Source organism: Pseudorasbora parva, chromosome 19, assembly GCF_024679245.1.
Source record: "Pseudorasbora parva isolate DD20220531a chromosome 19, ASM2467924v1, whole genome shotgun sequence".
NCBI classification, from domain to species: domain Eukaryota; kingdom Metazoa; phylum Chordata; class Actinopteri; order Cypriniformes; family Gobionidae; genus Pseudorasbora; species Pseudorasbora parva.
In genome coordinates this window covers 27,449,301-27,473,676 of record NC_090190.1, presented here as the reverse complement: position 1 = coordinate 27,473,676, position 24,376 = coordinate 27,449,301, and the positions used below count along the sequence as shown (strand labels likewise).

Here is a 24,376-nt window from a genome sequence, read left to right as displayed (position 1 = left end):
ACTGCTCTAGAGGAGATCTGCATGGAGGAATGGGCCAAACTATCAGCAACAGTGTGTAAAAACCTTGTGGCAACTTACAGAAAATGTTTGTCCTCTGTTATTGCCAACAAATGGTATACAACAAATTATTAAAATTAAATTTTATTATTGACCATTTACTTAATTTTCCACCACACTTTGCAAATAAATTCTTTAAAAATCAGACAATGGGATTTTCTGGATTTTTTTTTCTCATTCTGTCTCTCATATTCAGACGGTAATTGTTTCTCATGCAGACATCTGTAAAAATTAATTTGCATGCCACCTCAGTGATAAAACGTGCTTCAGAAGGTGATTTATTCTTGGTGGAGGAGCAAATTTTGTGATCACTGCTCACATGGTCAGTCAAATGATTGTTTGCTGTAAAAATGTCATGCTTGGAATAATAACAATAAAATTATAGGCCTATTTAATTTAATAATATGAATTATTTAATTATTTAAATCTCCTGTTTAAAAATAGGAATGTTATTTTAAAAATGTGGAAATGAGTGAAAATAAGTTAATACAATGCTGCAAATGCTGCAAATTTTAAAACATGAATAATTGCTAACGGCTCATTTCAAATGTTTATATGTTTTTCTTATCTTTCTCTTTTGAGCAGTGATGAAAAATTATTCTTATAAATACTTTCCAGCATTTCAGTAATAAAAGTGTATGCTAGATCTTTTTAATGCATCCAAATTACAGGGAAAAGCAACAATAAGGTGCTCCACTGTGGTCAAGAAGGATATAAACAGTTAATTTTGAAGCAATATTTTCTTGAAAACACAGAGATGTGGATTTGGACGGCAATAAAATTACCACACAACCTTGGTGTTTGTCAAAAAACACTAGGTAATTTGGCACACTTATGACCCCACGATAAGCAATTATCATTCGAAAGGGGGTATATTTTTTAGTGTAACTATGATGAAAATTACAGGCCTCTTGTCTTGTTAAGTAGGAGAACTTGCACAATTGGTGGCTGACTTAATACCTTTTTTGCCCCATTGTACTATATTGTTTGTTTTTCCACTGTTTTCCTGTCTTCACATGGATGTACATATTTTTGTACACTTTTGGTGAATTTTAAATAGACTGTAAGAGGACTGGATGACGACCTGGGAAAACTAGGTTGCTGCTGGAAGAAGTGTTAGTGAGGCCAGTAGGAGGTGCTCACTCTGTGGTCTGTGTGGGTCCTAACACCCAAGTGTAATGATGAGGACACTAGATTCAAGATCTGTATTACCATGTGTCCTTGAAAATATTTTTTACACTATGTACAATTACATTTTTACTTTATTTTATACTTTCAAAAAACACTCTCCTTCAAATTAGACATTATAAACTAGGTTCTAACTCTCTGTGGCCATAAAAAAAATCCCAGGATGTCCTTCAAAAAGATAGTGGTGTTACCCTGGCATCCTGGCCAAATTTGCCCATTGGCCTCTTTCCACCATCATGGCCCCGTATCTTCATATGCTGATTGGTTTCATCATGCTGTCTCCTCTCTGCCAATAAAATTATGTGTGGTGGACGTTATGGTGGAATATGATCTCTTTTGCTTCTTCCAGGAATGTGGTTCCAATATGATGGTGGTTGAGGAGATGTGCATATGTATGCACCATGTTAGATGCATATTAGATATTCCATTTGTAAAGAGCTTAGAGTATCCAGAAAAGCACTATTGAAATATAATGACAATAATAATAATAATAATTAGTTATTAATAATAATAATAGTATTAATAATAATAATTAGTTAATAATAATAATAATTTGTCTATTATTATTATTAGTAGTAGTAGTAGTAGAAGTTGTAGTAGTAGTAGTTGTTGTCACGTGTGAGCAGGGATGATGAGAGATGCAATTCCAAATGAAGCATGAAAGAAGTAATAACAAACAGCATACAATAAATCCAAGAACAAAGGTATTAAAAACAGGCAGGAGTGCAACAGCAGGAGTAACGACCAACAAACAACAACTAAAGCACTGGGGTGTGTATATATATATATATATATATATATACACACACACACAAAGGGAAACATGGTTAATAATATATATCGAGGGGGAGTGGCTAATAGGCAACACCTGGGGGAAACGAATCATTCACGAAAAACTAAAAATAACTACAAAAGATGGCACAAGACAGGAAATAACAGAAGTCCTCACAAGACATGCAACACAGGCTGGGATCATGGCAGTAGTAGTAGTAGTGGTATTATGAGAGTCATTCATCACTTAATTTATTCTATGAATTGGACTTCAGCTTAAATAAAAATTAAACTTCCTAGTATTTACTTTCATGTTACTGGTAGGCTATTTGTTCTACTTTCTATTGTCTCAGTATTAAATACTAACTAGGGTATGTAGGTTTTTTTTTTTTTTTTTTTTTTGAAAAGATAAAATCAGACCCCCATAATTGGTAGGCTACAGAAGGCCTCAAGTGGCATGCTGTTGTTGTTACTAGTGTTATTATTTTTAAATGTAATACTTATTATAATGAATGGGGTTGTTATTAATTTTTATTTAAATAGATGTACATTTCAGACATCTATAGGTAAGTTGAGTGAAATAATTAAATTGTAACATATCTTCATTTAAATATGGCCAATTAAATATGTAAAAGTTAATTTGCATGTAAGCAAGTCAAAAAATAATTTTACCTTTCAGAGGAATTGCTTTTGCTTGGTTTCTAAATTGTCTGTCAGTGGTATTCAATAATTATTAAGAAAATAGTTTATTTAGTACTTTACAGTGTTTATGGGAATATTATTGAATTTATTCATGAGATAACTGAAACATGAATATTGAAGAAGTTGTATTATCTACCACTAGGTGTCAGAAGGCACGCTGTAAAACAAAGCCACACTTCCCCTTTAAACAACGAATTCTTAAAGGAATATTCACATATTTAACTTACTATAAAGGCAATATTGTTATTATAGTAGCTAGCCTACCTAATCAGTTCGAGATACCATTTGCTCTAAACAGATAATCATTGCAATTAAGTTGAATGTATTATATATTTAGACTAGTACATAAATATAGACTTATAATTAAATCTCAAATAGGCTACTTGGTTACTAGACTATGCCTACTTAATAGACTAGTTGCTAAAATAGGCAGAAATTATAAAATATGCAATACACAAGTGACTACTGTGATCATGTGTATTGATCAGGTGACTAATTTGGTGTAAATGTTGGCCAGTTACGGGTCCATTTGAGCGCGAATGCTGTAGCATCAACTTCAACAGTTATAATATGGTTACAAGGAGGAAGTTCAAGCGCGTCAAAATCAGGAAACCAGAGAGCGCAAAAGAGCGATCAAGAGAGAGAGAGAGAGAGAGAGAGAGAGAGAGAGAGAGAGAGAGAGAGAGAGAGAGAGAGAGAGAGAGAGAGAGGAAGTAGCCTATGGCCGATCTTGCTGTAGCCGTTATTGATTTCGGACACGAACGGTAACACTTTTTACACACTTTTTGGTGACATTTTTAGTGTCGTTGTGGGCGTTGGTATAATTTTTCCACCCACTATCATATTCGTAGTTCATAGCGGAAAAGTTGCACACAATTTCAAATTGACCAAGGCACAGCGGAAGTGAGCTCGGAAAAAAAGGCGACAAGAGACATTAATTTACCGAACTGTACGTTAGCTGCAGTTATTTGTCTCTTGCTAGACTGTTGTTTGGATTCCAGCATGAGTGAGGAGAAACCTGAGGTCGAGCTCTTTGTGAAGGTGAGTTTACCCGCAGGACATTATTAATGAGTCAATCTAGAACTAATGCAATTTTAGCAACTTACAATTTAATAACTGCACAAAGTAATAAACTATAATTAATGTATTCAAATGTTTATAATGTAATTGTCTCAAAACATAATACAACCTTGAACTCATTATGTGAAAACGGGTTTGACATTACGAGTAATGCATTATAGGCTACATTATGAAATCAACAAAAGCAATGTAGAAATATTCAACAAAAAAGAAAAAAAGAAAGAAACCCGTATAAGGCATAAAAACAGTGGTATATTAATTTAATCTTAACACTTACCTATGTTGAAGTCTTACTACATATGAAATTCACCAGATTTAAATATTTATTTATTTATTTTTATAATTATTGTTATTACCTACATAGCCCGATTCCTTTCATTCCTAGAACTCTACTTGAGGAAAGGAACACCATTCTTCCAAAACATTTATTCCATTCAAAACATTTCACTACATTAATAATGTAATATTTATTACATTATCCTGTTATTTATGCTTTTTATATATATATAAAAAAAGACCTAACAACCAAACAACATTTAATGTATAACTATACATGTATGCAAAATTACAATAAATAAAAAACAAAAATTGTAATGTAAATTATATTCACCCTATATTAAAAATCTTCTGGTATTGGAGGTGGGCATGATAACAAGGAATTAATTAGAAAGAAGGATGCTAAAGACCACAACCTTTAGTCACTTAGTACACCTCTTGAGGCCAGGGGAGTGAGGTTTATCTGCACAACTCTTTCCTATCTCGCCTTTGTTACACTTAACCACTTACACCTCACTCCCTTCTGGGTCATGACAACAATGTAACCTCATTGTTGCTACTCAGACCACAAGTGAGGGATTCAAATCAACATTTCCAGCAAGGGAAGTGGGCACACTATCAAGAATGATAAGGACAGCAGCTTTAAAAAGTAAGTAACCTGGTTGCCTTAAAATTTTGAGTTTATTGAAATTTAAAATTTGAGTCGGCTTTACAGTTCCCACTGGATTTTGTCCTCCGCAGATAAAAGCCTGAACCTCGTCATCGGTCCTTCGGTCGCATTTTTAAAACTTCATTATTGATTTGAATACCAAACGACTCTTTGGCAGGCTACTGGCTGCGTACTGTGTCCGTTTTAATTTTGGCTCCGTAACCACTTCTGGGTCCCCATTTGGGTCCAAATTTGCATACGTAATAATTATTCAAAATATGTTGCAGAGCTCTGCAGCATATTTCAAATAATTATGAGCAGGTTAAAATTTGCACACTGCCTGCTCGAGCCGCATCGAAAACACATGCATGCTTGAAATAGAACCAACCCCTATTTTTCACAAGACTTGCAAGCATGTTGGAAGCATGTCCAGGCAAAATATAAAGTAGGAAAATATTTTGACACAAGTACATATAAATAGACGATTAAATAAATAATTATTGATTTTGAAATATTGCATTGGTCAACAAAGAACGAAATATTCTGTAGCATATTTTGCTGTCAATTCTGCCAATGATGTCTTTGCTGTATGAGTAGGCTATATATTTATGTTTAACATAGCAGCAGCCCCATTTCAGACACATTTCTGGTGAGACATAAGACATAAAAAAGCAAGTGTGTAGCCGCTTACTGCACGCACAGAAACTGACTTTTAGGTTAAAATACAATGCTGGGTAAGCTCAACCAATCAGCATGTTTAGTGCCTAAGTCCCACCCTCGAAAGTTCCCAAACTTTGAAAAAGTACTACCTCGCGAACAGGGCCGTTTTGAGGGGGAAATCTTTACCCAGAACTTTATTTTGACCCCGGTTCCTAAATGTGCTTTAGTTGCATTTCCTGGATGCCCGAATGTCGGCTCTACATCATATTATTGCGCGTGCGTCCTGGAGCTTCAAGAGTTCATGTCAGAGGCCCAGATGGAAGACAATAATTGAATAAAGTTGAATAAAGCTGTTATTTAGATTTTTATTTTTACGCAAAAACTATTCTCGCCGCTTCATAAAACTATTGTAGAACTTAGTAGACTTTTTAACAACGTTTTTAGTACCTTTTATGGGTCTTGAGAAAGAAAATGTCATTGCTGCCAAATGGAGGCCTTTCTGAGCCATCAGAGTTTAAAGGGGTCAGGAACTGGCTGTTTTTATTTTTTTATACTGTTGTCTGAGGTCAACTAACGACATTTGTGTGGTTTTTACATTCAAAAATATCATAATGAATAATTAATAGGCCATTTTCTACACTGGTTTTGAGGCTCTCTCCTGAACACTGGGTTTTGATGGACATAACACACTGGAGACTTAGAAGTAAACGGTAAACGGCCTCCCCACAGCAGGGATGGAAATTAACTTTTTTGTCCACCGGCCACTGTGGCTGGTGGATTTCAAAATCTACCAGCCACTCTAGAAATCTAGACGCACCCTAGTGGCAACAAATCTAATCTGCCCGCGAGTGTCGTCTAGCAACTCTCAATACATTTCTGAGCTGTAAACGCCAAACTCTGGTCGGGCCAATCACATCGTGTCTAGAGTCGGTGGGCTTTAACTTAATGACGACGGCCGAGTTGCGCTCGTGCTTCTAGTAAACACAGAAACTGGCGAACGGCGGTCTTTCGAATCAGCTTTGACTACGACTCTGGAAGACTTGGAGTTAAAGGGGGGGTGAACTCAGTTTCAGTCAATCTCATGTCAATCTTGAGTACCTATAGAGTAGTATTGCATCCTTCATATATCCGAAAAGTCTTTAGTTTTATTATATTTATAAAAGAAATATAGGCTGTACCGAGTCTTTCCGGAAAAAAACGAGCGACTGGAGGCGTATCGTGTGGGCGGAGCTAAAGAATGACGAGCACACCCAAAGCGTCCTCAAGCGTGGAGAAGCCCAAGTATGCTATCGACCCATGTATGCTATCGATCGGATTCAGCTAATACGTGATCCAGAATCAGGCTGAAATAAATTGAACAGGAGAAACAGCAACAGCAGGACGTCCGTCTCTGTGGTATGTACTGTATTTAGTGGACTGTCAACATTTGTGTGTCTTTACTCGCAGTTTATGAGGACATGATTTGGTTTATGGACTATTGTATGCGACTAAACCTTAGCAGTAGCAAGCAAAATGGTTTTGCACGTCAGACTAGTGTAACGGTATATAGAACAACAATGGAGTAACGTTAACTTTAGCGCATTTGAATGACGAAGCACGCGATCGTGTCGTTTAATGATGTTTACTCACGCGACGACCCAACAGCATAGACATTTGAAGCAGTTTTACTCACCGGCTGCTTCCAAAGCAGGACCGAACCTTTATCGCTGGGACCGCTGTGTCAAAAACACACTTCTTTGGTATGATTTGGTGAAGTCCTGTGACAGCATTGACCGTGGAAATCTGCGATGTTGTGAAGCTTCCCATCATTTCTCCGTTCAAATCGGTTCAAATGCAGCGCTGCCTTCCGGGAATGCTGTGCTGAACGTTGATATCACCCATAGGAATAAAGTGGAGCGGTAGCGCGGCACGTCATAAGTTTTCACGGACGAGTGGATCTGCATCTGAGCGAGTGTTTATGGCCGTGCATTTCCTCTCTCGCTCTAGTCACGCGCGCGCGCACCCTACCGGCAGAAGAGCCTGTACGGCCCATACAAGGACCTTCCATTCTATTAACGTCAAACCGAGCCATACTTGAAAAAAACTCTCCAAAACTTGTGAGAAACCGGAAGGAGTATTTTTGACAAAGAAATACTCCATCAAACGTCCAACATTAGTTTTTGAAACTTTGTCTATGTTTAGGATGGGAATCCAAGTCTTTAACAGTGTAAAAGCTCAGTATGCATGAAACAGCATTCCCCCCCCCCCCCCCCCCTTAAGCTTTTCACTGAGAAAAGAACGAAGAACAGCACTGAAGTAATTCTTAAAAAGGGAAGATGTGTTTGAGTTTTGCCGACCGGATACGGCGAATGTTTAATCTATCAACGAGCTCCGTTTCACCTTTGTTGCTCTGGTTGGTGGTAGCGCTATCTTATTGCGTGCAGAGGGAGTGTGAAAGACAACCGTTTATCCCGCCCCTCGGATTGAGCCCTGTCAATGGTGAGTTTCCAGACCAAACATCTTGATGTGGGTCTGGCTTGGCAGGCTATGTTTTTCCCAGCCACTTTCTTGTTTTTAACCGACAATGTGTAACTGCACATGAAAATTAATACTACAAGCTCTACATTTACATTTACATTTACATTTAATCATTTAGCAGACGCTTTTATCCAAAGCGACTTACAAAAAAGGGGAGAGTAATAGAAGCAACGGAACAGACAAGGCCAAAAACCTGTAAGAGCTGTAAGAAATCTCAATTAATTAGCACAATACACAACAATTTTTTTTTTTTTTTTTTTTTTTTTTTTTTTTTAAAGACAGACTACAGATCTACAACAAAAACTCATGTACGCAAAGTGCCGAACACTGGATCACGTACGCAAAGTGCCGAACACTCTACAATACTTAAGCAGTTTATTTAATCTCAAGTCTCAATAAAATGCTGACATTTTCTCTTATACACACACAAACCATAAACTGTTATACATTTCATGAAATGATTAGGGGTCTATGCGCTCTTTTTTTTTTTTTAACCTGGATGTGGCATTTGGGTGATTCGTGGTCTTTTATGGCTTCCAGTTTTAGGTTTTTAGTCCAAACAATGAAACTATTAGTCTTAGTTTTTGGCCTGCAGAAAGGTACATCAATTGAATAAAGTAATCAGAATAACTGCATTTTATTTAATTTCAATTAAAGATTCATCCTTATTAAACTTACAAAAGCTATTCAATCAAGAGCAGTGAGTGATGTCCTTATCTTTTGTTTGACATTAAACAGAGCAGTAAAGGCTACTGCCAATTTAAAACCTAATGAAGTATATGTGTCGTCTTTCGAGACTTTCTCGATTGTATACAGTTCACTTAAGGCATATACAGACTATGTCTGCTTGGATATCATCAAGATGGACATGTTAATATACTTTTTGTGGGAGTTTGTCCGTTCAAGCGCAAGATTTGAAAGAGAACTCAATATTTGCGCGCTGTGAGACGAGAGCGCGCTTTCAGATGATACACAGAGACAGAATCTTCTCTCAGCACACGCGAGTCCTCCTCATTCGCGTCTTCTGGCTCTAACGTTACACACAACCGGGTGATGATGACGGCGAAAACGACTGCTCATATTCGAACATAAGGCAGCAGCACCCGCATGCATTAAACAAAGTTTACAAAGAGGTGAAACAGTAGATATTTTTATTAACCCGCCACTGTGGCAGGTAGGTGAAGCGAGTTAACCTCCACAACTCAAAATCACCCGCATTTGGCTGGTGGCGGGTGCCAATTTCCATTCCTGGTCCATGGCTAGGATTGGAGAAGATTTGCATATTTAATGAGCTTCATCTCCCCTGTCAGTTCAGTTCACATGAGGAAGGTATTGTTTTGAAAGTAGCAACAGGGATGATTCTCTCAATCACAGTAAATGTCTTTATCAGATAAACACAATGATTTATTTCTCATCCACCCGTGATTGATTGGAATATTATTTTGTATTACACTTCGCCCATTTGGTGGATTCACACGTCCTTCAGATATCACGTCAAGAGAGTGAACTACATACGTAGATCAAAAAAGGAATGTTATTTCATTATTTAAGAATCACCGGCCGGCCGACGGGCTTATAGCCTGACGTGGTCATACTCAATTCTAGTCAGAATATGAGTCTGAAACTGCTCCATTGGGCTGTGATTATGAGGCGTGTTTCAACCGAACCACGAAAGACCTCAATTGGACAGACCTACAACCAATCACAGCAACGAAGCGACGCATTGTCAAATGTCAACAGACAGGCCTCAACTGCACTGTGTTGCCAAGTCCGCGTTTTTTTCCGCGGTTGTTTTATGTCCAAGGGTTGAAGCGACTATTATGTGATATATAGACCCATGAGTGCGAATTTTAGCAGGCAATCTTGCCAAAATAACACACATTTTACCCCCCAAACACCATTTTTCCCCCGGAGAACCCCCAACGAGAAGCTATTGTTTAGGGCTAGTAGTTGGCTGATTTTGTTGTAAAAACTTGGCAACCCTGTCTGCAACACGCGCTGGAATAAACGATCTTAGCCAGTGTTGTAAAAAAATAAAATAATTTATTGATACACAGAGTACTTACCCAACATGATCATCAAACAAGCTCTCCGTTTAGGATTTGAGTAAATATAATCCAAGCCCCCTTGATGGCATGCATTATTATGTTACTGTTTATCATCTGTCCGTCATCGTCTAAAGCCCACCCTGATGATTTCATTGGTCCGAACAGTTTCTGTTCGGAGATACTTACTCCTCTATGGAGCGATGCCAGACCAAACTGCCCGACCTAAAAATGTTGTGGGCGAGGCTACGTTCGGCTGGCATCCAGGCTAACGGGCTTACATGTCCGAGTCTAATTCCAATGCAATACTATCACATATAAAAACATGTTTTACTCACAGTTGCACCATTCCTGCCATATTCCATATAGAAGGCACAGCATTGTGTTTTAATATCAATATGTCTGCAAATCAAGGAAAAGTAATTAGTCAATTTATGCCCCTTTTAATAAAAATACCTTAATTTGTGTTCTGAAGATGAACAAAGGACTTACGGGTAACAAACGACATGAGTAATTAATGACAGATATTAAATTTTGGGCTGAACTAACACTTTAAAAATGTTTTGAACGTCATAGAACCTCAGTGGAGAAAGGCATATAGTTCATCATAGCATCGTAATATACATAATTCACCCCCTATATTACTAAATGTACATGATTTTTCATATCAACAGAAAAATATGCAGAAATTACATTTAACATTTACATTTAATCATTTAGCAGACGCTTTTATCCACAGCGACGTACAAAAAGGGGAGAGCAATAGAAGCAAGGCCAACAACCTGCAAGAGCTGTAAGAATTCTCAGTTAATCGAGCACAGTACACAACTGTCAGGTTGGTCACGGTCAGAAATAACACGGTCAGAATAACGGTCAGAAATAACCTTGCTTCTCCTAAGACTCTCCTGCTTCACAGCATAATATTGATAGGCTAAAGCCTTTTGTAAATCGGTCCGCCAGAAGATAGTTATTTGAGTCTATAATGTTTTAAACATATATTTTCTACATAAATGCATCACTTGTTTCAGAAGGCCTTTATTATTAACCCTCACTTTTATGATGGATAGATGCACTTTTATGGACTTCGAAACAATCATTCACTGCCATTATAAAGCTTGGAAGACCCAGGGTTTTTTTTAATTATCCTTTTTAATATATATAATAAAAATATAATTTTATTCATCTGAAAGAAGAATGTCATATACACAAAGGATGACCTGAGGGTGAGTAAATCATGGGCTAATTTTTTTAGCTCATGATCTATCTAACCCTTTAAGTTTAGCCACTGGAATTTTTCCCCATTCATTATGCAGGTTTTTTACTTTACAATTGTATATGGCCTTTATTGCTTTATTTTGCAGTTTATAATGCTTTAGAGCTACACGATTAATTGTTAAAAGACTGTGATCTCTATTCAAACTAATCTCATTCCTAAATGATAACGATTCATCTGTGTAAACCTTTGACAAAATCAGCTTAATTGTTGCTCAGGAGCTAATTATCCTCCTCCATCCCTAGCTCCTCTGATTTGGCCTGATATTCTTTACATTATACATTTGTATTTATACATTATGCATTTTTTATCCAAAGCGACTTACATTGCATTTTATGGTATACATTTTACATTGATATTCTTCTGATATTCTTTTTCAAATCAGACAAATTTCTTGAATTATGTTGTTTGTTACATTAAGAACATTAATGACATTAAATTACATTAAAATACCTTATATTGGTTATATTCTGTTAACCTATTGCTTCTCTCCCTGGAACAAGTGAAGTGTTTATGAGTCATTTATTGAATCATGTATTCAAAGTTTTAATTGTTTAAAATAATTAATTAAAAAATATTTTAAATACACTGCAGAAATTATTCTGCACCTTTTTCAGAACCTCTAGTAAATTACATTGTTTAGTGGTCTGTTGAGAATTGTGATGTCTTTTTGAAACAAACCAAAAATTGTGATTATCAATTTATCCAGAATCGTGCAGCTCTATAATGCATCACACATTCTCGAAGGGACACATGTTAGGACTGCAGGCAGCCCATTCTTGTACCCACACTCTGTTCTTACTCAGCCATGCACTTGTAATTTGGGGAGTATGTAGCTTGGTGCTAATTATTCTGAGTGCAAACTAACAATCATGATTTGGGTACAATATGATTTCTTACAACAGGCTGAAACTGTACAGTAGTTGCAACAACAAAGCACCAGTACTTTTTTGTAATTATGTGAAAGCGTAATTTGGGGATACACAGTCTTTCAGAAACCTGTAGTCATTCTCTCTGTTTCTATATGTGTGTGTAGGCAGGAAATGATGGTCAGAGTATTGGGAACTGCCCATTCTCTCAGCGGCTCTTTATGGTCCTGTGGTTGAAAGGCGTGACCTTTAATGTGACTACTGTTGACATGAAGAGGTTGGTGATTCTGTGCAACTCATGCTGACATTCACAAACCTAACTGCAATTGCATAAAGTCATTATTTTAAAGGGATAGTTCACTTTAAAATGAAAATTCTGTCATCCTTTACTCACCCTCAAGTTGTTTCAAACCTGTATGAATTACTTTCTTCAGCTGAACACAAGGGAAGATTTTTTGAAGAATGTCAGTAACCAAACAGTTAACTGGAGCCATTGACTTCCATAGTATTTTTTTTTTCCTACTATGGAAGTCAATGGCTACAGTTAACTGTTTGGTTACTGACATTTTTCAAAAAAATCTTCCCTTGTGTTCAGCTGAAGAAAGTAATTCATACAGGTTTGAAACAACTTGAGAGTGAGTAAAGGATGACAGAATTTTCATTTTAAAGTGAACTATCCCTTTAAGTATGCATTGAAACCTAGCATATTACTGTTTCAATCCAGTAGTATGCTGCTTTATTGCCACAGTATTCCAGAAATAAAAATGTGTAAATTAAGGTCAAATTAAGTGCATTGCATTGTGGGATCTTGAGCAGTGTGCTTTTGGCAAATGAAATGGGTCATCCAGGTATTCCAGAAAATGCAGAAAATTAACAAGCTCTGCACAGTATGCATACAGCATTTTACAAAAGTAGTGCTATTTCTCTTTCTCTGTTTTGTGACTAGGAAGCCAGACATTCTTAAAGATCTGGCCCCTGGTGCTCAGCCCCCTTTTCTGTTGTACGGTACAGAGGTGAAGACGGACACCAACAAGATAGAAGAGTTCCTGGAGGAAACCCTCTGCCCTCCTAAGTAACTTTTTTCATTAATGCAAGCTTTATTTTCCTTCATTCTGTGGTTCCATATATCACTGTGCTTGTATTTGTATTCCATCTCATTATGTTTGCTATCTGTCGTCCTCTTCTTTATCCCTCTCTACGACACAGATATCCAAGGCTGGCAGCTCGTAATCCTGAATCTAACACTGCAGGTCTTGATGTGTTCTCAAAGTTTTCAGCCTACATTAAGAATTCAAACCCTCAGATGAATGACAGTGAGTGCAAGGATGCTGCTGTTTATTTTCATAATTTCATTTATTCATTAAAACGGTGACCAGCATTATGGTTCAGATGTGAGATTCACAACCAGCTGTAAACAGACAGTTTTGTTTCATTTTGTCTGTCAGACTTAAGGCTGATTTATAGCCTAGAAATCTCGACGCACCATAGCGAGTGTCATCTTGCAACTCTCAATACTGTTCTGAGCTGTAAAAAACAAAATCTGGTCGGGCCAATCACATCGTGTATAGAGTCGGCGGGCGGGGCTTAACATAAATGACAGCCAAGTTGCGCTTGCGTGCTTCTAGTAAACACAGAAGCTGTCGAACGGCGGTCTTTCGAACCAGCTTTGACCGCGACTCTGGAAGACTTGGAGTTAAGCTTTTCTCTGCGAAAAGAACAACACTGAAGTCATTCTTAAGAAGGGAAGATGTGTTCGGAGTTTTACCGACCGGATACGGCGAAAGTTTAATCTGTCAATGAGCTCTGCTTCACCTTCGTTGCTCTGGTTGGTTGTAGCGCTATCCAATTGCGTGCACGCCGTGCAGAGGGCGTCTTGATGTGGGTCTGGCCTGTCAGGCTAGCTGATTTAAACTTCTGCTTTGGACCTACGCTGTATCCTTTATGCTGCAAGTTACGCGTTGTTTTTAATTTATACTTCTATGTTGTTGTCTGGGTCAATATGCAATTACACATGCAGGCCGCTAGTGGGCAGTGTCCACAGGCATGTTGATGGTAACCCCCATCTCAAGGCAATAGCTGAAGAAATTACTTGTTTACACTGTCAGATAGCAGCTCTTTTTTTGCACCTTGAGTTGTTGTATTTAATACAAATTAAGCATCTCTAATTGATTAGTAGAGTAACATAAGAGGCGATCAGGCACTGAATGCGTTTGTGAAATAATGCAGAGTGCTCGTGGCCACTGTTTTCAGATGGCTCGTGCACTGACTAGTGCTTCAATCGATCGTTGTTGTGGAGATTAATTCCGTTTAAATCACAAAATGACAAGCACCCATTATGATGTGTCCCTGTTCTTGATATACAATCACTGATTACCATATCTGGTTTTAATGAAAAAAATAAATCAACTATACACAGTGGATCTATGTATATTTATTCACTAACAAAGAATCTCTGCACTACAAATCTCTGCACTCTGCACTGTGTATATCAGATATGGGATGAAACTATAATTTCTGAACACGCACTCCTATCGCAGATTTATTTATTTATAGACCTGAGGGAGGTGTTCTGGCAGACCAATCACAGCGTTTGTGGGCCACGCAGAATAGACGCGTAGTTACTTTTTTGGAGAGGTGCGCGTCAGGGTACGGTGAAGGGTAAGGCGTATGCAACACGTCTATGCGTATGGTACTGCGTACACTTGATGCAGAAGTATAAATTTGGCTTAAATCAAAATCCAATGTTTCTGGATTACAGATTTAGACCACAACAACCTCAGTGAACAGACTGTGCTATGAAATCAATGATGCACTTACACAGTTGCTGTGCAACTACAAGTCAAATACTTCCCTACTGTATAGTCTGAAAGAAACAGTACTCCAAAAGACTAGTATATCTGAATACATAGCATTCGAAAAACAGCAGGCGAAAAGTACCCGTCGAGACTCTGAAGAGAGTCTGAAGTGCACATTTGATGGACACTTTACTATCCCATGAGGCCATGGAAGAGCAGACATGCCAACCTGTAAGCATTTTGCGTAGCAAGTGCACATTTTGACCTCAAAGTATGCTGGTAGTTGTCTTGCTACCACCAGACCAAGCTCAATTAAAGATTGAACATTGGTCTGGGGAGTCTGCTATGTATTTGACTCTGTACGCAATTGAATAGTCCTTCAACCAGTCAGACCACAAGAGGCATGATAAACGAGCATAATTCAAATGGCTATGCAGTTGGATAGTCCTTCAACTTATCAGACCACAACAGGTGTGATCAACGGGCAGCGACCAATCGCTTATCTAGCGATTTCTGCCGATATGCCGATATTTTTCAGCTCCTTTTGGCCGATGCCGATGCCGATATATGTTTATTTGTTACCTTTGTTTGGAAACAACACCATTTTGAGCAGAAACTTTTTTTTTTTCATACTGGTTTCAGATTTCTGAGGTCTCCTTACTAAAAGGATTCTTGTTGAAGATAAATAAATGTTAATAAAGTTCTTTGTATGATAAGAGTATATTAAAAGCCCTGAAAATAACAATAATAAATTTAACCAATAATAAATAAAATAAAAAAATATTTTTTTACCCCAGATGCAGCTGTAACCTAAATATTGTATTTTGGGATTTAGCATTTGTGCACACCTATTGTAGAGCTCCTTGGATTATTTTTCATCATCCATTTCCTAAAATTTTATTACAGATTAATACATGGTATATAAAAGTATTTAATTTACAAGTGTCTTGCTTGTGATTTATGACATCATTACTGATTTGTTTATTCAGAACGAAGTAACTTTAATTTATTTGTGTATTCTACTTTTCATTGTATAACTGTAATAACAGCGCCCCCACTACATGTATAAATATATAGCTGTCTGGGTGGCCGGCACTAGGACCTGGAGGAGCTTCTGCTGCTGTGGAGGCTGCAGCACGCGCTAGAGAGTGGGGAGACGCAATTGGGCTTGTTTTGGGTTCGTTTTGGTCTAGTTGTTGTGAATACCAGGCAAATCTGCTGCTGATGGTCACGTGCATTCACAAATTTAAGGCAGCATTTAAAAACAGTCAGTATAAATCACTGTACATGCAATGTATTAGGTTGTTTTCACTTTAAGAATGACCGCAGTGCTGACATGGTCTCATTGCTGTAGCACTCCTTGCACACGTGAGTTATTGCAGGCGCATATTAACACGTTATCATATCGGCAAGGCATATCGGCATAATTTTTTTCATTTTGGCCGATGCCGATTTTTATACTTTAAGCGTTTATCGGCCGATTCCGATGTTGTGCCGATAATATCGTGCATCCCTAGAAATAAATGTACAGGTTCCCAGACTACAGGGCGAAATCAAATCGTTGGCAGATCAGGCTGGATTGGGTTCACTGACAAATGCATAACGCCTTTTATTCAAACCAAAACTTAAATCAACAGCAACACAAAATCCCCCTTGATCCCCCTTCCACTCCCGCCGCCTGACTGATTTCTTAAGCGTAGTACCTAGGATAGTACAGTAGTCACAGTACTTCAGTAACCACAGTAAGTCTTGCAGACTGTCAATGTCACATAGAGGGGAAACACATTTAAAGATTGTGGGTTAGAGATTCAACCCCTTGAATGAACTCATTCTTTCTAAAATGGCTTCTCAACAAGTGAGATTATTCACAAATAGCGGTCTCTTCTTGAATATAAATGTCTTTTTATGCATTGTTTTCTTCACGACCAATTTATATGTTTGAGAAAAATTTGAGAATATAAACCTCCCCTCAAACCCTGTGTCCTATCCCTTCACAATGATGGTACACTAATGGGAAAACAATTCCAAGATTGGCAGGTCTGAAACAGGATTTATAATTGGAAGTGAACTGGCACTGGTAGATAACAACACGGCAAATGTAGTTTGTCCAAATTTAATTCATTCTATATCTATTCATACTATATAGAACTTAATTTTTTAACGGTATCTAAGTATGTTCAAATCAAATGTAGCACTTACTCAGTATGTACAGCATGACAGTATTTTGGACACAGCAAGTGTTTCTCAACCCTGGTCCTGGATATCCCCCAACACTGCATGTTTTGTGTTTCTCCTTAATCATACACACCTGACTAAACTCATTAGAAGAAACTCCAGGACCTGAAATGGGTGTTCAATTGACAGATGCCCCTATTAAAACAACAGTTTTTTTTGTCATGTAAAAAATGAATCATATCAGAACCTCTTATTCTTTAATGTTAAAATTACAACCTATGCAATGCCACTGAAAACCAAAGTGACGTTTTAGTCAAAACATGTAGGAGGCAACCAGTACTTTCCAGAAAAATCTGCGACTCTTAATGTTGCTGTAGGTTTCTTAACAACCTCCCTGACCAGTTTTCTCTTTGTCTTCTCATTCATTTTGGAGGAATGCCCTGTTCTTAATAATGTTACTGTTATGCCATTTATCTAATACTTTGTATCATCTGTCATCTGAGCGATACCATTTAACAATGATATCCTGTTGATGCATCGTAAGCTCTTGGTTCTCAAGATGTCAGAAAAATCTTACAAGAACACTTAAACATCAGGTGCAGACATGTGTTCTATTTTACATGAGCTTGATGATTTGGTCATTCAGAAAACAGCCACATGCCAAATTATAAAAGAGATTATTTTAAGTTTTTATTTTTATCTTTTTTTAGATAAATGTTCTAATTTTTAGAGAATGTTCAACCCCTTAACACCATGTCATCAAGTGATATGGGATAAACTGTATAACAACCACGATGATTGTCATTCGTCACTACATTTTGGGTCTGTCCCAATAACCACACTTGCGGTCTTGATGCATGCAACAGGAAGTAATTGCCCAAGACTGTGCTCGGTCAGAAAAATGCAATGTGCTTAACTCACATTAAATTCACAGTATATCTAATACTGAGCTGTATTTGACACTGTGGATTGTGTATCAATCTTAATTTTCAGGAACTTGCATGTTGAGGAAAAGTTTACAGTGCAATTTAAAGTAATTTTATATGACATACAATTTGGTTGTAAAATGTAGTGTTGCACATTTTATGTTTTATCATTAGGACACATTTCTCAATACTTTGGTCACTTTTTCAAATCACGTCACACAGTGATCACAACAGCAGTCTATGCAAGCTAAACTGTGGATATTCATTGCTTTGGCACATCGAACAAATTGAACGTGTACATAGTTTTTTCAAATTTGTTAAACTTAAGTTCAAATAATAAGACAGAAACATATACGTATATGTATATATACATATATATATATTAGGGGTGTAACGATACGCGTATTCGTATTGAACCGTTCGGTACGAGGCTTTCGGTTCGGTACGCGGTACGCATTATGTACCGAACGGTTCTTGGACTAATTAATTAGATTTGGAAAATTAAAAAGTGTGTGAAATATAATAATATGCGTTCAACAAGGTAGCCCAATAACCAAAACGACATAACAGCCAATGCCCCTGACACCGCCGAAGTGAAAAAAAAAAAGAAAAAAAACCAAATATGTTTTAGGCTGCTCAGTCAGGTTCTCGCTTACTCAGTAGGCTACGCGCTGAATGCTCGTGGCAAAATGGCAATTGCGTTTAACAAACCAGAAATAGAAGATCCTCCAATAACCAACAGGTCTGGTGTTTGGGTGAACTTTGGATTCTTGGTAAGCTATGATGGTGTTGGCAAGATTGATGGATTAAAAAACAACGGTATGTCGCATTTGCTGATGGTACAGCAGCGGGAATAATTCATGTCATGTCAATCAAAGCCGACAACAAGACGATCTTGTTGTCTTTACGCCGACAACAAGACGATAAAAAGGAGAAACAGCCACAAACTATCCCACAAACTATCCCCGCAGCATTTAGACAGACATTTCCAACTTATTCAAATGGCAAAAGACATCACCGCGGCGAGTGGTCCATTTATAGCCGCGGATATGAGACCTAACGCCCGTTTCACACATACTCCGTCTGCAGTGCGTGTGCGGTGCGTATTTTTTCCCGTACCCATGGGATGACAGCTTTCAAACTGCACGCGGGTGCTGTCCGTCAGTCTGTTCCAGGAGCGTTGCATCTGCAGCAGTGCACGGATCGTTTTCGTACCGAGTCTATTTTTTGCTGCGCTGCGTTGCTGCATTAAAGTGGTAGAACATTGTTCGCATTAAAATAAACATGTACTGACGCGAAAATCTAGTCATTTCACCACAGATGCATATCATTTAAAATATACTCTTGTTTCAAAGTCAACACATGGCTTTTTTTTTCTCAAGTAAAGCAACAAAACAACACCATACCTGGCATTTAGGTTAAAAAAAATGTGCCATAATGAAGAGCACTCGTACTTTCTTGGAGGTGAAAAGCAAAGTTCTTTTTGACCTGCAGGATTTCTTTTAAAAGGGTGTAAAAACGAAAGAAAAGACGAGAGTCGGCTGTTTTTGAATAGACTATTGTAAGTTTCTAATTTAAAATGTTTGTGAGGCTATAAACTATGTTTAAATGTTTTGCCACTTGTGTGAGCTAAATCTAAAGTATATAAATATGAATAAATGAATTTAATAAAATGTTGTTTAAATGTAGTAGGCTATACGTAACCTGACTTCTATTAAAGAGTAAACAAAGAAAATTGGAATTCTGACGAGGCATGTTCAGTAAAAACTTTTGGATTTTAAATAAAAAATAATGAATAAATGCTGTGTTTGTGGTGTGCAACAGCGGATCAGTTGCGGACTGCAAACGCAGCATGTAAAGCACTACAGGGTGTGGGGCTCCTGCAACGCACACGCAACACGCACCGCACACGCTAATGTAAAGAGCTAATGTCTTATTCCTGTAACTACATAGAAGATGGGTAAAATCATACAACAACAAAAAATCATACTTTGTTAGTTTTAATAAAAAAATAATTAAAAAAGGTAATTTCTGCCAATTTTTTCTTTTTGCTGTATCTAAAACATACCGAACCGTACCGAACCGAACCGTGACACCAGTGTATCGTATCGAACCGAACCGTGAATTTTGTGAACCGTTACACCCCTAATATATATATATATATATATATATATATATATATATATATATATATATATATATATATATATATATATATATATATATATATATATATATATAAAATATACGAGATAACGCTGCAAATAACAGCAATAGCAGGTTTCAAACAGAGATGGCGACAAAGAGGCAAAACTTACAGACTGCAGCTTTAAAGGGATAGTTCACCCAAAAATGAAAATTGGCCATGATTTATTCACCCTCAAGTCATCCTAGATATTATGACATTCTTCTTTCAGAGAACTTCTATCCCTTACACTTCTGTGTTCATTACTGAAACTTATGCTACTCCTGCGTAATACGTTGAAACAACAGTCCCTCGTAAACGCATGCCATTGATTAATTTTGTAGATCTCGAAGGTGATTTTTTTTTCTACTGTGAACTATCCCTTTAAGTATACTTCATAAAATGAACTGGAAGTAAACTTCTTTTTAGTAAGGGTTTTTGGATGCAGTGAGTGAGTGTGAGAAAGCACATAAGCAGAGATAAATTGTTTTGATTGGCTAAGTTTTGAGATTAAGACCAAGATAAATGTTTAGAATTTGATGTGATAGAATTTGAATAAACAGCAGGTTATGTCTTTTTGTACTAATACAGTTAGCCTAGAAATCTAGACGCACCCTAGCGGCAGCAAATCGAATCTGCCCGCGAGTGTCATCTAGCAACTCTCAATACAGTTCTGAGCTATAAACGGCAAACTATGGTCGGGCCAATCCCGAGTCGGTGGGCAGGGCTTAACATAATGACGGCAGAGTTGCGCTTGCGTGCTTCTAGTAAACACAGAAACTGTGGAACGGCGGTCTTTCGAATCAGCTTTGACCCGAAACAGCTTTGAGCGACTCTGGAAGACTTGGAGTTAAGCTTTTCTCTGAGAAAAGAACAGCACTGAAGTCATTCTTAAGAAGGGAAGATGTGTTATGAGTTTTGCCAACCGGATGCGGTGAAAGTTTAATCTTTCAACTAGCTCTGGTTGGTTGTAGCGCTATCTAATTGCGTGCATGCAGTGCAGAGGGAGTTTGAAAGACAACCGTTTATCCCGCCCTGTCAATGGTGAGTTTCCTGACCAAACATCTTGATGTGGGTCTGGCTTGTCTGGCTATAATTCAGCCACATGCTGCCAATGTGGCAGTGTTCTAAACCCATTTCCACTGCACTGCGAAGAAAACTGGCCAACCAATAAGAATAGACTTAATAGTGCTCAGAAAATTATGTTTTACTAACAAAGTTTGGGAGGAGCACGTTAAAATGATCTATCCAAACAAATCATCTTTAGCAATTACCACATCTATCCTATCAGCATGAGAGGAGTCCTATATGTGTATATACACAGTCGACTCACCGACCTTCCTTGACAGCTTTCAGCATTCCACCACCACCCTAACTCACTCTTGGCTTGTTCCTACTACAGCCAGGAATATGGGGCGAGTACTCTGAGTTCAGGCCAAATACAAAGCTCAAAGCCCTCTCTGTGGTCAGCATACCAAATATAAATTACATTTTTTCTATCCGACTTATTTGTAAGTGTGACCTTGTGAACAAACTATTTAGTGACAGTGAATAGCAGATGACCCAACTCTCTCTACTTAGTGTTAAAAGAAAAAGAGGTGAGAAAAAAAAAATCTTGACTGCCCTTTGAAAGCATGTCAAGCGGGTGTCAGAAATATAAACTAGAAAAAAAATGCAAAGTGTATACCTGTCATATTATCCACTCTGTTTTGTGCTGTATTTCTGCTTATCTATAAGTGTTACCTACTGTCATAGACTGAAATTGCATTTTCTGCATTGTTCTGAACAGATCAATCGAATGTGAAAATCCAGCCAGATTTTTGTGCTGGACATTCATGCTGGTGTGAACAGGCAACTGTGGATATTGAATAGCACCTGCATCTGCCTAGCAATGACACAAAGAAAATTATGGTTCTATAAGCTTTAGTGTGTATTTCAGGTTGTGCTATTTAAAGTTGGAGAAGCCCCCTTTCAATGGGAAAAATCAATGCAGAAAATGAAATGGTTTTTAAAAGATTTCTTTGTGTAGATCTGGAGAAGGGTTTACTGAAGGCCCTGAAGAAGTTAGATGACTATCTAAGCTCTCCTTTACCGGATGAGATTGATGAGAACAGTGCTGATGATGTCACTTCCTCCACCCGCCCCTTCCTGGATGGTCAGGAGCTCACTCTGGCTGACTGCAACTTGCTGCCCAAGCTACACATCGTCAAAGTGAGATTGATCATCAGACTGATCCTTAAGCAAAAGAGTTTGAAAATCAAATGCTTAGCTTCTCTTTTCCTTCCTTTAGGTTGTGTGTCAGAAGTTTCGAGGTTTCTCCATCCCTCGCTCTCTGACATCTCTGTGGAGATATCTGGATGCGGCATATGCCCGAGAGGAATTCTCCTCCACTTGCCCCAGCGATGAGGAGATACACGTAGCCTACTCCTCTGTTGTGAAGGCACTCAAATAGAAGGACACACACGTTATTACCAATTCTATCTCCAGATTATCCTAGTGTTGTCTATATTTTTCATGTTGTGTGTGACATGGATGTTGTTACTACATTCCCCCATTACTGTCCTTCCCTCTCACTTACATTATCTCAACTCATTATCTAGATTATGTAATGCAAATTGTTTAATGGCACACCAGCAACATGACAGCTTTTCACTCACATCTTTTCAGTCGCATACAGTTCATAAATTGGTTTCCAAGTTGTACTAACTGCTATTTACATTACGTAGATTGATGTTACAAAATCATAGAACTATCCTAGAAGTACTTCATATGAATTATGTTTTATATTCCCAATCTTCTAAAGTCATACATTATGTGTGATGGACAAACTAGAATCCCCCCCACCACCACCACTGCACATTTTGTATGTCTTTAACGATATTCCCACACCACCAACAGCCTCAACCATTGATACAAAGCAGAAAGGATCCAAACTTCTTATGCCAGCTTCTAACCCTACCATCTGAATATCACAGCAGAAACCAGACCAGACCAGGCAATGTTTTTCCAGTCTTCTATTGTCCAATTTTGGTGAGCCTGTGCAAATTGTAGCCTCGATTTTCTGTTATTATCTGTCAAGAGTGGCAACTGCTATGGTCTTCTGCTGCTGTAGCCCATCTTCTTAAAGGTTCAAAGTGTTGTGCATTTAGAAATGCTCGTCTTCAAACTTCAGTTGCAACAAATAGTTATTTGAGTTACGGTTGAATTTATATCTGCTTGATTTTGTTTAATTGCAATGTGATTGGTTGATTAGATATTTGCATTAATGAGCAGCTGAACAGGCACACCTAATGAAGTGGCCATGAGTGTATAAAAGGGTGACTACTTAGTGTATAATAGAGGGTATGCATTGAAGTTAATTTCCCACCAGAACAGGCCCCCTCAATTGGACCGAGTGATGCATGACTGGATTTAATAGGGGAAACTGAAACCATGAGTAAAACAAACGATTATCGGTTTAAACTAACGGTTGGACTCTATATAAGAAGCCATGTTTACATGCACACTTTTTTGTCATTCCGATTAAAATAATTCCGATTGAAAGATTCAGTGGACTTTTAAAGCGATTACAGTGCTCCATGTAAATGCACCTAGTGTTACTTCAAACTTACCAAAGATCCACTGATCCATGACAAGTAGCTAGGAATTGTGTTTCCTGATATTCCTGATTTTGACACCAGGGAAATGCATAAAGCAAATTTAACAGTGACAATTTATATAAATACATTGTAGGTAGGTCTAAATCCGGATGATCACTTATATCAGTGTTATATATATTGTCATGTCCAGCCCTTAAAACTTGTATAGTTTAAAAACATCAAATTATGCAGAATATAAGATGGTAAATATTGAATTTATGAGTTGTAAATACAATATAACAATTCCACGTTGCACTGCCTGGAGTCTAGTTGTTTGAGAATTACAGCGATCCCTTTTTTTCTGTGGCTTTCGGCAGTCTGTAAAAAATACCTCAGATTTCATGTCAAATATATATACAGTCAATCTATCTCCAAACTCTTTCCCATTTTAGATGTGTTTTGTGTTTTTTGCTGAATCCACGCTAAAAACCATTGCTGCCACTCAGTGGGCGTCACTAATATGTAGACAGTGAGACACAACAGCAGTCACTATGGCCAACGTTGACGTCACATGCATACCCTCTATTCGAGTTTTAGTTTTTTTAGCATATATATATATATATATATATA

At 37.7% G+C, this 24,376-nt stretch overlaps 1 protein-coding gene across 1 annotated transcript; it reads left to right on the top strand.

The window, feature by feature from the left end:
• The first annotated feature begins 3,388 nt into the window (after positions 1-3,388).
• Positions 3,389-24,334, top strand: clic1 (chloride intracellular channel 1). The gene is made up of 6 exons (XM_067425584.1): positions 3,389-3,759; positions 12,255-12,364; positions 13,034-13,159; positions 13,294-13,400; positions 22,198-22,379; positions 22,459-24,334. Exons 1-6 carry the CDS (start codon positions 3,721-3,723, stop codon positions 22,618-22,620), a joined length of 726 nt encoding a protein of 241 aa, XP_067281685.1. The 5' UTR covers positions 3,389-3,720; the 3' UTR covers positions 22,621-24,334.
• Positions 24,335-24,376: the final 42 nt, after the last annotated feature.